Source organism: Pogona vitticeps, chromosome 4 (genome assembly GCF_051106095.1).
Source record: "Pogona vitticeps strain Pit_001003342236 chromosome 4, PviZW2.1, whole genome shotgun sequence".
NCBI classification, from domain to species: domain Eukaryota; kingdom Metazoa; phylum Chordata; class Lepidosauria; order Squamata; family Agamidae; genus Pogona; species Pogona vitticeps.
In genome coordinates, this window is record NC_135786.1 from 230363566 (window position 1) to 230377350 (window position 13785).

General features: G+C 41.4%; 1 protein-coding gene across 6 annotated transcripts in view; it reads left to right on the forward strand.

Annotated features, from left to right (window-relative positions):
* Positions 1 to 13785, forward strand: part of PHF20L1 (PHD finger protein 20 like 1) — a 61759-nt gene that overhangs the window by 20575 nt on the left and 27399 nt on the right. For 3 of the 6 annotated variants that reach the window (XM_020806418.3, XM_020806419.3, XM_020806421.3), the window contains 4 exons: positions 223 to 285; positions 8026 to 8233; positions 9910 to 10035; positions 10911 to 10993. In XM_020806418.3, the coding sequence (XP_020662077.3) occupies positions 223 to 285; positions 8026 to 8233; positions 9910 to 10035; positions 10911 to 10993 (480 nt within the window). Of the gene's footprint in view, positions 1 to 222; positions 286 to 8025; positions 8234 to 9909; positions 10036 to 10910; positions 11590 to 13785 lie in introns of those variants that run through there. The other 3 variants (XM_020806420.3, XM_078391659.1, XM_020806422.3) reach the window with 2 other exon arrangements.

The following is a 13785-nucleotide window of genomic DNA, read 5'->3' on the forward strand; positions in this document are numbered from 1 at the left end:
AAAGACCTGTATCAATATTTGTTGATTAGACATATATTTTGTAGGTCTGGTTACTCTATTTTTAAAAAAATCTTTAACTCTTGAAGTAGGTGATAAATATAAGTGAGGAAGGGTGATGTGTTTTTTTTTTTTAAGTATGTGAATGGAGCCTGCTAGTGAAAAGGTGTTTATGATAATGTGTCTTCTGTTTCCATATTTGTGTTTTATCTTCAATATAATTAGGCGCGGGAGAGGCAGCAGATAGCACCGGAGCTGAGATTAGTGACGGATAACGAGCAACATGAAGTGAGTTTTGAGGGATTTGAAGGTGAGGGAGGGATCTTGGCACACAGGAAACAGAAGGTGAGGACAAACCGTGAGAACTTGATTGAGCAAGAAGCGGCAGAAGAGGTGACAGTAGATGGACAATGAGAGCTGTAAAAGAGGTGGGGCAGAGCTGTGTAGATCCCCAGAAGGTGACAGCAAGCAGTCCAGTATGTTTCAGGTAGAAATAATGCTTCAGGTGAGAATGAAAGCCGTTGTTGCAGCTTCAATGTATATTTAAGGTAATTTGTAGTTATTGGAATAATAAGTAGTATTGGTAACTAGCAGGTAGGGAAGCACTACTTTCTTTTTCTTGCAAAGTTGAAAGTTCTGTAATCTTGATCTTGCAAAGTGGTGTTATGAATCAAAAGGAATATGCAGCCATGCAGGATTTGGAGGCAGTTTTCATTGTTCCTTTGTGGTACTTAGGTATGTTTCTGCACTGGGGCTACCCAAAATTTGGGTACCCCTACCCAAAATTTGAAATCTTTTCCAGATAGTCACTGTAGCTCCTCCACTAGAGTGGAAAAATATCTAACTACCTAAACAGAAATATTAGAAAAATAGTTAATGAAATGTGCTGTTAGTATTGATACGGAATTAACTGAAATATGTTCGGAGTAAATGTAGATGTAGACCTTCAGATAAGAAGGTCCTGTTCTGCAAATACAGCCAAAGTGGCAGAAAAAATGAGGTTGTCAGAGAACTAGATGAGGTTTTCTAGATCCGATCACCAGACGATGTAAATACAGTGGTGCCTCGCATAGCAAGCGCTTCGCTATGTGATGAAACCGCACAACGAGGGGTCCCGGGCCATCGCTGGAGCGTTCGCTCAGTGATGGCCCCTATGGGCTTTTTTCGCTATGCGATGATCGCACGGACACGATCAAAGCATAGCGAACAGCTGATCGGCGGTTCCAAAATGGCCGCCGCTAAAACCAAATGGCGACCACTGTTTTGCCTCGCTAACAAGGCATCCAAAATGGCCGCCGCAATGGAGGAAACTCGCACAACGGTGAGTTTTAAGCCCGTAGGAACGTATTAAATCAGTTTTAATACGTTCCTATGGGCTTTTTTATTTTACTTAGCGATGGATTCGCTGAGCGAGGGTTAATCCGGAACGGATTAACCTCGCTAAGCGAGGCACCACTGTATGTCGGACAAGAAGTGTGCATATTGGCACATGCACAACAGAAATGGGCTTGTCAAAAGGTATCGCCTTATCTATGTTGCAGCTTGTGTTCTATTCAGTGTTTAAGCTGCTTCAGATAAAATGGTGTTTGATGTGTAAATACACAGATTAGGTTATGTCCAGCAAGCATAAATGGAAGGTGCCAGAGGACTGACTGGTTATATTCATTTTTTATTTTAAAGTTTCAACAGTATAAGGGAAGTATGTATTAAAACATTTGCAAGTATTTATTTTCAATACAAAACTTTTGAACTTTTGGTCAGAATATTCTGTCCATTTTTGATATCTATTATTAACACCTCCCCCCCACACTCCCAAAGGGATTTCAGTTTAAATAACATTTTAGCCAGTACAAAAACTGAAAATATGCAACGTGCATAAAATTCACACCATATATTTCTGTTTAGTAAACCAATAAAATCTAAAGAGAGCAGTGGAAATGACACTTGAAACTTCTCTGGAAAACCCACATTGTGTAGGGCTGGCTTTGTGATAGTAACCTATATGATAGGAATATGTTATAAAATATTTTTCTTGCATAAGAATAGCAATTTAGTCCTGTTGATTAGGATTAAACCAGTGTTATCAGTTGTATAATACATATTTATAGCTTTTATGGCCCCATAACTCAGGTACTGTATGGTAGATATACTGTATATTCACAGAAGTTGTGCTCAGTGTGTGCATTTTATTTGAGTTAAAGATTGCAATGAAACAAAATGAAAGACTAATTAAAAACTAGTTTTCACTGGTTGGTTATGAGCACCTGTTTATTTACACAGAAGATAATATTCGTAGCAATGCCTAGTGTGAATGCGACAAATGTATTTTGGCAAAACTCCTGTTGTTTAGTGTGATTTAGTATGCTAAACAAAAAGATTTTGATCAGTGTATAAAATATTTATCAGGGATCTGTAGCTCCCTATAATGGCATCCAGTACGACAGCTTAGAATAGCCCCAAGAAAAACAATGATGAAAAAAAGTTTCTAGTCCAATGATCCCTTCTCTGTTGTATGTATCTGTGAACACTCTCAGTCATCCAGGTTAAGTTATCTGGAAGTTTGAGTCATGGCAACTGGACTTCTTTCTTGTTAGGTTGACATGTTTCGCTATTCATCCAAGTAGCTCCTTCAGTCTGACTGAAGGAGCTACTTGGATGAGTAACGAAACATTTCAATCTAACAAGAAAGAAGTCTGGTTGTCATGACTCAACTTCCAGATCTCTGTTGTATGATGTTTTAGCAAATTTATGTTTTGGGCAACTGACATAATCTTATCAGGTACACTTTGTGGCACTGAGTAGTGTGGCAGCATGTATACAAAGATGATTAAAGTTTCTTCTCATGTGGAATGTTGCCATGGGTTTGTCCCTAAACAGTTTGGGACCTTGGTATATGACAGAACGCTTCCTTCCAAGGGTGATTGCCTGTCCTACCTGGCCATCTCAGGCTGTGTGGCTGAGGATGGTGACCCAAAGGGAGGCCCGGAAGGAGAAAACAAGGAACTGGGCCTTCTCAGTGGTTGCTCCTCTGCTCTAGAATGAATTGCTGCCGGAAATTCACCTGGAGAGTCTCAAGCAATCTTTAAAGCATTTCTTATTTCAGCAGGCTCTTTAAATTATGCCCTCGCTAAACGCTTTGTTTCAGTGAGTGTTTATCACCTGCAGCCGTCCAACTGATTTTAAATTAACTTTAGCTTTATTATATAATGTTAATTGAACGCTGTATAATTGTTTTTACTGTTGTACACCACCCAGAGTGATCATTGGCCAGATATGTGGTTTAGAAATTAAACAAACAAATAAATAAATAAGGCTGGCCCTCTAAAACAGTGGTTCCCAACCTCAGGTCCCCAGATGTTCTTGGACTGCAACTCCGAGAAGCCCTTGCCAGCACATCTTCTGGAAGTTGCAGTCCAAAAATATTTGAGGACTCCAGTTTGGGAGCTACTGCTCTAAATTAATTTTTTGAAATAAACACTTCCCAAAATGCATAGTACTCTTATCTCTATGTCCCAAAATCCTGACACTTAGAATAGTTTTGAATCACCCCTTAACTGACACTTACTGTCTCAATAGTTGACTTGCTTTTTTTGGTTTTGTTCTGATGCTTTCAACTGTATTTTATTTGGTTGAGGAATTGCTTTTAAAGGTATATCTGTGTAGATATGGGTGATGGAATAAATGTGTGTTGTACTGCACCTACTACTGTGTTTCCCCAAAAATAAGACAGGGTCTTATATTAATTTTTGCTCCAAAAAACACATTAGGGCTTAATTCAGAGGATTTCTTTTTTCATGTACGACCATCTACATTTATTCAGATGCAGTCATGTCATCTTCTTCTGGTTGCTGCACAATGCTGCACAGTGGCGGAGGGCAAGCTTTCACTGAACTGGGGTTTCTTTTTGGGATAGGGCTTATATTATGAGCATCCTGAAAAACCATACTAGGATTTATTTTCAGGTTAGGTCTTATTTTCGGGGAAACGGTATGAATCAATGTGTGTGTTTTAATATTTTTCCAAAAGACAGTCTGTGACCCTCCTGGCAAATGTGAAGTACAAGTGGGGCGGACAGGATTGCAACTTGAAATTGATAAACAAATAATCAAGAAATACCTTATTACTTTGAACAAATTCAGATTTCCAGGGCTGGATGAACTGCATCCAAGAGTGTTGAAGGAACTGGCTGAAGAATTCTTAGAACCACTGTCTGTTGTTTTCTTGAGATCGTGGAGGATGGGAGAAGTGTCAGATGATAGGAGGAGGACTAACATCCCTAAAAGGGCAAAAAAGGAAGAACCTGGGAACTACAGACCAGTCAGCCTGACATCAATCCCAGGGAAAATTTTAGAGCAGACTATAAGCAAGGTTACTCTCTAAGCACCTTGAAAACCTAGAAGCCAACATGGATTTGTCAAGAACAAATCCTCCCAGACCAATCTTATATCATGTTTTTTGATCGGGTAACCTCCCTGGTAAGTGGGAATACTGTACTGTAGATGTAATATATTTTGACTTCAGCAAAGCTTTTGACAGAGCACCTCTTAATATTCTGATTAGCAAGCTAACAAGGTGTGGGCTGGATAAAACTGCCATGTGGATGGCTCCTTCCCAAACTGAAAGGAGGTAGCAAATGGGGTACCACAAAGATTAGTTCTGGGGCTGATGCTCTTTAGCATTTTATTAATGATTTGGAAGAATGCTTATCCATTTTGCATATGACAGAATTGAGTGGAATAGGTATACCCTGGAAGACGGAAGCAAAATTCAAAAAATCTTGATTGCTCAAGCACTGGGCTGAAAACAACAGAATGAAATTTAACAGGGATAAGTGCAAAGTTGTACACCTAGTAAAAAGAAACCAAAGGTATAGATATAAGATGGGGGATACTTGGCTCAATAATACTGCATGTAAGAAGGATCTTGGAATTATTGTAGACCACAAGCTTTATAGGAGCCAACAGTGTGATACAGCTGCAAAAAAGAGAAATGCTATTTTGTCATACATTAACAGAAGTATAGTACTGAAATCCTGAGAGGTACTATTTCCCACTGTGGTTAGACCTCATCTTGAGTACTGTGACCAGTTCTAGACACTGCACTTTAAGAAGGATACAGACAAACTGGAGCAAGTTCAGAGGAGGGCCACAAGGATGATCCAGGGGATTGGAAACCAAGCTCTATAAGGAAAGATTGAAAGAACTGGGGATGTTTAGCCTTGAGAAGCGATGACTGAGGGAAGATACTAAAGCACTTTTCAAATACGTGCAAGATAGCCATATAGAGAAGGGGCAGGATCTGATCTCAGTCATGCCAGAGTGCAGGGCATATAATATTGAGCTCAAATTACAGGAAGCCAGATTTCGGTTGAATATTAGGAAAAATGTCATAACTGTTGGAGCAGTATGATAATGGAGCCAATAACCCTGGGAGGTGGTGAGTGCTCCAGCACGAGAGGCATTCAAGAGAAAATGAGTCAGCATCTTTCAGATATATTTTTATCTGGATTCCTGTATTGATCAGGGATTGGACTCAATGGCCTTATAGGCTTCTTCCAGTTCCATTATTTTATGATATCCAGAGGGTGGCCTGCCTCTGTAAAAGTGCAACAACATACAGTAAATTAGATGTCTTTTAAAGAATGGTAGGAAGTCTCTTTGATTGGCTGGCCTCTGATTAAAAGGAGCAGGTGGCCAATATAGGTCTTAACGCCTGAATCGGTAAGTAATGTACATGATTCATGTAATAGAAAAGGGTTTCCAGAAATACTTCTTGTTGGTGTGTCTGCCTTTCTATTTATCCAGTGTTTTAGTTGCAATGCTGATGTTACTGAGGTGGCTGAAAAATGATGAAAGCCCTCCATGTGGTGTTGGAAGAGCACATACAAGCAGATAGTAAAACGTTCATTCACCTTGGTGCAGACAGGTTTTGTAAGTGTCTAGGGTACATGTGTGTCCTGAACATATCCATGAATGTCCATGCATTATGCTCATCCAGCTGCAAAACATCTGAATGTTGTGGTTGGCCACCTAAGGGGTAGAATCATCTTTCAGCAGCTGCTGTGGATTTTTTTTCCCCATAGAGATTGGAACTTGATGTTGCAATAGACTGTAGCTATCCCACACTACTATTTTATGAGAGAAAAAAGTGAGATGGTTTACATCTCTCTTTCTTGATGATGCATTATCTTTAGCTAAGGAAGGAGAGGTTAGAGCAGTGTTTTCCAACCTTTTTTTTTTGAGTTGTACCCCATTTTATAATAGCCATGTAACCTGTGGCTCCTTACCACATTTGCATAAAAAGGCATTTTAATGGGCGAAGGTTAAGGTTCCCCTTGACAATTTTTGTCCAGTTGTGTTCGACTCAAGGGGGTGGTGCTCATCCCCGTTTCCAAGCCATAGAGCCAGCGTTTGTCTGAAGACAATCTTCCGTGGTCACATGGCCAGTGCGACTTAGACATGGAACGCTGTTACCTTCCCACCGAGGTGGTCCCTATTTATCTACTTGCATTTACATGCTTTCGAACCGCTAGGTTGGCGGGAGCTGGGCCAAGCGACGGGCGCTCACTCTGTCGTGTGGATTCGATCTTACGACTGCTTGGTCTTCTGACCCTGCAGCACAGGCTTCTGTGGTTTAGCCCGCAGTGCCACCACATCCCTTTTATGGGCAAAGGAAAACATTAAAATAGATTTTTCAGAATATAAATCTAACCTAATATTTAATGTGATCATTGTACTTGCGTCTGGGCAACCATTTTCTGATAATAATGATGATTATAATAATAATAATGATAATGATAACAACAACAACTTTTGAACTGCAGAGCTGGAAAAGACCCTATGGATCATGGAGTCCAGTCGCTGGCAAGGAGCCCCAGGGGGGAATTGAACTTCCAACCTCTGGCTCTGCAGCCAGAGAAGTAAACCACTGACTTATCCAGCAGTGTTTCTTAAAGCCACTCATATCCCTCCTCTTCTTCAGCCATACTCCCTAAGATGGCAGTGCAGCTGAGATGCAGAAGGATCAAAATATATTCAGCAGTGGCAGCCGCTGCCTTTTCCTCCTCTACCACCATTTTCCCTACTCTCCCTCCAACTTGCTGCTTCCTCCTCACCTCTGAACCTCTGTTGCCTCTTGCTCCTGCCTCTTGCTCCTGCCTGTTCCGGTCCCCTGCCAAAGCCAATCAGCTAGCCACCAGAGCTGAGAAGCAGCTGCCGCCACTGCCACTGTTCGCAGTCAGGGGGGCCTGCATGCCCTACAGTGGGAGGGGGCATGTGAACCAAGAGCGATGTATTCCCCTCTGAAAACTGCAGCAATCCCCTAGAAAACACTTTCTGACCCCCGTGGGGATCGTAGCCCACAGGTTGGGTACCTGTGTTTAGAGTTAACAGAACTAGAAGAAAGTAATGATTAGTTATTTCTATATTAATTCTAGATTATTGAAAGTATGTTGGTTAAGTGACATGGTTATGATACAGAAAAGCTAGATGTGTGCATAAGAAAGAGACTGTATGTAGTAGAGAACATTCTTTGAAAGTAAGCATCAGACATAAATTCAGTCCCTGCAGCTCCCTTTAAAAGTATTAGGTTACAAATGATGTGAAGGATCCGTGCTCATAGAGAGCTCTGGCAAAGATCTCAGGCTGAGAGATTAGATGGACAAATAGTCTGACTATTTGTGCATGGCAAGCAGTTTTAACATGTGTGACTTCCAAAGAGACAAACTATTCACTCTTATCAGTACAATCTCTGTTACTCGGGTTTGCTCAGTATCTGTTTTTTCTAAGAAGGTTGCTATATAGACATAAGAGTTTCATTCAGCTGTGTGTTTGTACATACTTGTGTAAACCTTTTAAATTTTAATATTTAAGTACCAGTTTGCCTGAAAGACAGAAGGTGACTCAAAATATACAAAATATATATATATTGTGAAAGCATCTGCTTCCAGGACCTTTCTTTTTGTTCACCGTTCATTATTCCTTTTATCTTTTTGATCTTGGTTTCTCTCTCTCCCTCCTTCCCCAAAAGGACTGGATAGCTTTGGTCAAAGCTGCAGCAGTGGCAGCAGCCAAAAATAAAGCAGGAGTTAAACCACGGACCAGCGCAAACAGCAATAAAGACAAGGAGGAGAGAAAGTGGTTTAAAGTACCTTCAAAGAAGGAAGAGACGTCAACGTCCACGATTGTTCAGGAGGTCCAGAAGAAGGAAGAACAGCCAACGTCTAGTGAGACATTTGGTACAAGCAAACTCTCATACTTTCCCAGTCTGTCATGTGTAAGGCGTGCACTAACACCTACCTGTGATCTTCTAGAGTGGATGTGTGTGTGCATACATGTGTGCTCTATATTTGTAAAATAACAATTGAAGATAAAATAAATGACATGTTGCTGAACATCACATCAGAGGCAATGTATTTCATCAGAGTCTGTCCTTAGTGAATAAAGTGGCCATCTTTTGAATATGAAAAACACACATTCTTTCTTCTGTTTTTCATGAATCAGGCATCACCCAGCTTGCATTTAAAGCTTGGAACGGCATGAAACTGTATTATTTTGGGTGTTTGAGATTAGTTGCATTCATATTTTTATGATTGTCCCACGACCGTTCAGAAGAATGGAAAAGAACATGTTATGGTGCAGGAGAGTGGTGAAGGGCGCATTTTGGCAGGATTGCCTCTGGCTTCTTCTTTAGGGCATGTGACAGTGGCCGCCTTGAGTCCCTGGCCGCATAGCTTGTTGTTGCCACTCCCACCATCAACCAGCCCCTTCTTTTATTTATTTTAAGACATTGTTTGTCACACCTTTCCATATAAAGTGCTAAAGCAGATTCCAGAAAATAACTACAACTATTCATGAGAGGTGTGTGTTTGCTGAGGTGGAGGGAAATGAACAGACAGACAGGCTGAAATCCAAGCAGCAGCATTTAAAGTATTAAAAAAGATTAATAATAGCCAGGACAGTAGATTAAAATAAATAATCACTTAAAGCCTTGGAGAATAGAATTCTCATTAACTCCAAAGAAGTTAAGAGTGAGAGAAATTTAGATAACCACCTGGCAGGTATCCTTTGATTTGGATTCCTGCATTGGGTGGGGGGTTGGACTCTGGCCTTATAGGCCCCTTCCAAATCAATTGTTCTGTGATTCTGTGAATGATACAGTCAGGTGAACAGGTGATAGGAGGGTTTTTCATGCATATGCTGATATCACAGAAAAGGTCTTTTCCTCACTCATTAACCATTTAGCCTCTGAAGACGGATTCTAGAGACAGGGCCTAAGGCATGATAAAAACATGTGCACCTTTCATATGGATAAGGTGGCCCTCTTCATTTAATTTTTGCTTGCAGCATGTGCGGGCACATGGCCTCGAGATGTCAAGTAGCATTTTTTGCATCGTTCTTCTTGATAGGAGATGTCCTGGCCTTGCCAGAGGATAGCTCAAAAGAGAGCAGAGAGGCAGTGGTAGCACAGTTGTTCTTGTGATTGAGTGTCTGTTGCTGTCACTCCAAATCTCACTCGCCAGTGCTGAGATTGTATGAGGTTTAAGAGCTAATTCCATGTAATCATGCTAAAGAAAAGCCTTTACACCAAGGCACAAGATGAATGTCAGATGACTCTGCCATGATGGTTTTGAACATTGTTGCCAGCCAAGGAAAGAAAAAGGCATTATAGCATGTAGCAGCCTTCCTTGATCTGGGGCCCTCCTCATTTGTTGGACGGCAGCTCCTATCATTCCCATTGCATGACCAGTTAGCCATATTCACTGGGGGTAGTGGAAGCTGCAATCTGAGACTTAGAGGCACTGTTTTGGAGGAGGCTGATGTATAGTAATAAATATTTAACAAAATGTGAAGTGCTTTGTTTTTGTACACATTTTTGACTACTGGATGCATCTTTTTTCTGTTATTAATCTAGGATTCCCTCTAGTGGATGTCCCAAAGATTGCCTTTGTCCAGGCAGAAAATGCATTAGCACACAAGAGGAAAAATAACTTGGGCAATTCTTTTCAGGCAAAGAGGGCTCGTCTTAACAAGATCACTGGTAAGTGTTCATTTAAGAGTTGTCATGATGGCTATTTTTATTTCGGTTCATTCTGCACAATCCTCTTTCTGCTATAAGTGCTGTGCACAGTTGTGTTTCAGTTCTTTGCCTATATGATAATGCATCTGATAGGGCACTGTCAAAACCTTTTACAAGCAGCTTGTAAAAAGTAGACATGGGATTTTCGTATTCGTCTCGCAGGGGCACCGCCAGTATTCAAGGCTGTCATCATTCTTCTCATGCCAATCCGGGAAGCACTTCCCCACCTCCCTGTGCAGCCAACTGCCCAGCAGCTGGGTGGGGAGACTCATTATCCTGCCTCCTCACTGGAGTGGTTAGCTAGGCAGGGAGGTACAGAAGCGCTGGCTGAGCTACTTCCACAACTAGCACATGGTGAATGACAACAGCCTACGCGCCGTGCGGCAACCAATAAGTGGACTGGCCAGAGCGGGGGGGTGGGGGGTGGAGGATCCTAATATCAGCAGCTTTCCAAGAATCTGAATGGACTGAAATTGGCACTGCAGGACCATAAATGATTATGTTAACTATCGATATATGAACATAGAGGCTCGCCATAATCGAGTCAAAAAATGTGACTGGGGCAGTTCCAGTTTTAATCAGACCTATACCTAGCTGCTGGTAACCATCAGCATCACTGAGGATACTACCAGGCCAATGCCAAGGAGGAAGAAACTTCTATTTTGGGAATATAGTTAATCTTTGCTGCCCTTTTGGGTCTTTTATTTTTGTTCATGTGTTTCTGCGAAACACATAATTGGGTTCTACTCATACCCATCTACAAGGTTATACTTTGCATTGTGTGAACAATAAAATCATTCCACTATCCTGTTTGTGTTTCCCTTTTCCCCTCCCAGGTTTGTTGGCATCCAAAGCTGTAAGCGCTGATGGTGCTGAAAAAAAGGAAGACTGCAAACAAGCAGCTCCAGTCTTGGAGCAGGTATGAAACTGTAGCGTTTGATTCTTTTGCGAGGGTCCTACTGGAATGTACCATGGGAAATATCAGGTCTGTGATGCTAACATTGTCCTGCCAGACAGAAAGTAATAGCAGACAAAAGAATGATTTGTACATTTACACCTCTGCCCAAACAGATTGAATGAAAAAATAAGTTTGCGATCCTAATGCTGTCTACGGTGGAAGCAGGTTCAACGGTTATGTTTGAGCTTGCCTTTTCTAGTGTGCGCTTAGGATGAGACGGCTTGATAACCCCCCAAACCATGGCTACCTTTATTTTCATGAGCAGCCTTCCTGAAGAAAAAAACAGCTTGGAGGTGTCTGTCTCCTGGTACCATTTCAATTGAGATAAATTGTGCCCGCAGGTGGCTGTAGACCCTTGACACAAATTTAGTTTGTGCGTTCTGACACAGGGTTTCTGACATCTAGCAGAACTTCTTTTGTAAGAGGTTTCCTTTCTGTTGTAAGAATTGGTGTTGTAAACTTGTATGTGTTTTATGAAACTGTTCAATGAGCCATAATTTTTCCTCCTTTTTTTTTTTGGCTAGGATGTATATGTTTTAATAAATATGAAAAGATGAGACATGAAAAACATCTTAGGGACTTTCATTTGAGTCAACATCTGAAGTGGAGGTGGCAATATTTTGTCTAGCTTACTCTGTTGGGTTGAATTTCCTCCTGCCTCACATTTTGCGCATGACTGTGCCTACTAATAACAGGGCTAGATTAACCATATTAGGAGGCGCTGCTGACATTGCAGTTGAGACGCATGGAAGCGACTTGAGTCCATGTCTGAAAATGTGCTGATGATGACATTATAAGCATGTGTACACTTGAGTGAGATGAGCTACTCTCTCTCCGTTTTTTTCTTCTTATAATAATCTGATTTTTGTTGTTCACATGTTTGCAACATGCGTACCAAGGCAAACCCAGAGATGGGAAATGTTACTTTTGGGGCTACAACTCCCAGAATACTCTCAGCTGGGGTATTCTGGGAATTACAGTACTAAAATATAATGTCTCCCTTCTTTGTCAAGTACCCAGTAGTAAGTATCCCGATATATGATGTAAGGTGGAAGCCTCAGGTCCAGTGTCATTAATAGGAATGTTGGGTAGGGGATCTCCAGCTTCTAGCTTGGAATGGAAATGCTTGCATCTTTCAGTTCCCTGCCTGGTAAGAGCCCTTGCCAGCTATCAGTGTCAATGTACGAAGTTGCAGGGTATCCTGCTTAGGGATAAAACTCATTTTACTGTCAATCCAGGGAAAGTCAACTCACCATCTAGAACAGATAGCACCATAATTTCCCCCGACGTGACCTGGGTAGAAATGCTGGTACACTCTCACACGTAGACATACTACCTTGCCTATATAGAATCTGTGAACTAAAAGCCATATTGCAGGCTCACTGCATGAGGAAAGCAGGAACTTCCTATTTGGTTTTAAAACTTGTGCACTAAACAGGAAGTGAAAAGGAAGCTCTTTTTAAAAAAAATAATAATGCTGACCTCTGCCATAAAACCTGCAGACCTTTGCAGTAGTCCCCCTTAGTGTGGATGGGTGGAGACAGCCATTGGGTGATGTCACGGCTGTAGGGATGTGGACCTTGGCATGCACTGGAACCACCATGTCACTGTGCCCTTAACATGTTTAGCATTTTTCAGGCATGAGTGGCTCACAGTTTTGCTTTGTTTTTGATATTCCAGCAAATTTTGCTTGAAGGCTAACTAAGAAACCTACAGCTAAATACACATTCATTTATTCAGATCAGAGTCTTAACATTGGTATTAGTGTGACTTTTTGTTGTCTGTAGGAAGCAACATATTTAAAGACCTTTCCCCTTTTAAGAAGAGTGCATCTCTTCTATCAAAGCCTTTCAAAGCAACCCTTTCTGAAACCTCTCCCTCACTCTGTGTCACATAATAAAACCTCTGTACAAGCAACTGCATAATTATTCTTACTCTTTTCTTTCCCCTCGTTAGCCCTGTGATGGTTCTGATACCACACTGCTTATGTCATGTGTGGCTTTAGCATACCTGATTCAGACTTACAACTGAACCTAGGAACTGGGCCATGGGATTGTGTGAATTCCTCCTTACCTCATTTTAACCCCTTTTGTTGTGGTGTTTGACTGCCAACCAGCTGAAAAGGAACTGGATTCTCTTCTCAGTTTTCAGTACTCTTGTCTTCTTGAAAGCTTTCACGGCCAGGATCCGATGGTTGTTGTAGGTTTTTCGGGCTGTTTAGCTGTGTTCTGAAGGTTGTTGTTCCTAATGTTTCTCCATTCTCTGTGGCTAGCATCTTCAGAGGATAGGAGTCAGAGGTCTGTCTGTGCTCTGGTGCAGTTTTGTGGGATAGTTGAGTATTTATAGCTGTGGGATCAGCTTTTGTCCTCTTCAGGAGATTAGCTGATTATGGTGATCAGCTGTTTTTGTTGTTGTTGGGTGTATTGCTGTGATAAAGGGGAGAGATGATCTGTCACTGTGATTGATGGTTGTCGTTAGCTGGTCTTTTGAAGTACTGGACAACACCAGCAATCATTATGTTAGACTGCACAGGGAAGCCATTGAAATCCACAAAAACCAGCAGAGCTTCAACAAAAAAGAAGAAAGTCTAATCCTCAAGAAAGCCTTATTCCCAGAATTGAAAAATACAGCCTGCAAAAGGTCAAGGAACTCTACACAGCCACAAGGACCGCTGATCACTGCACACAAAAGACCAGCTAATGACACCCATCAATCACAGTGACAGATCATCTCTTCCCCTTATCACAACAGTA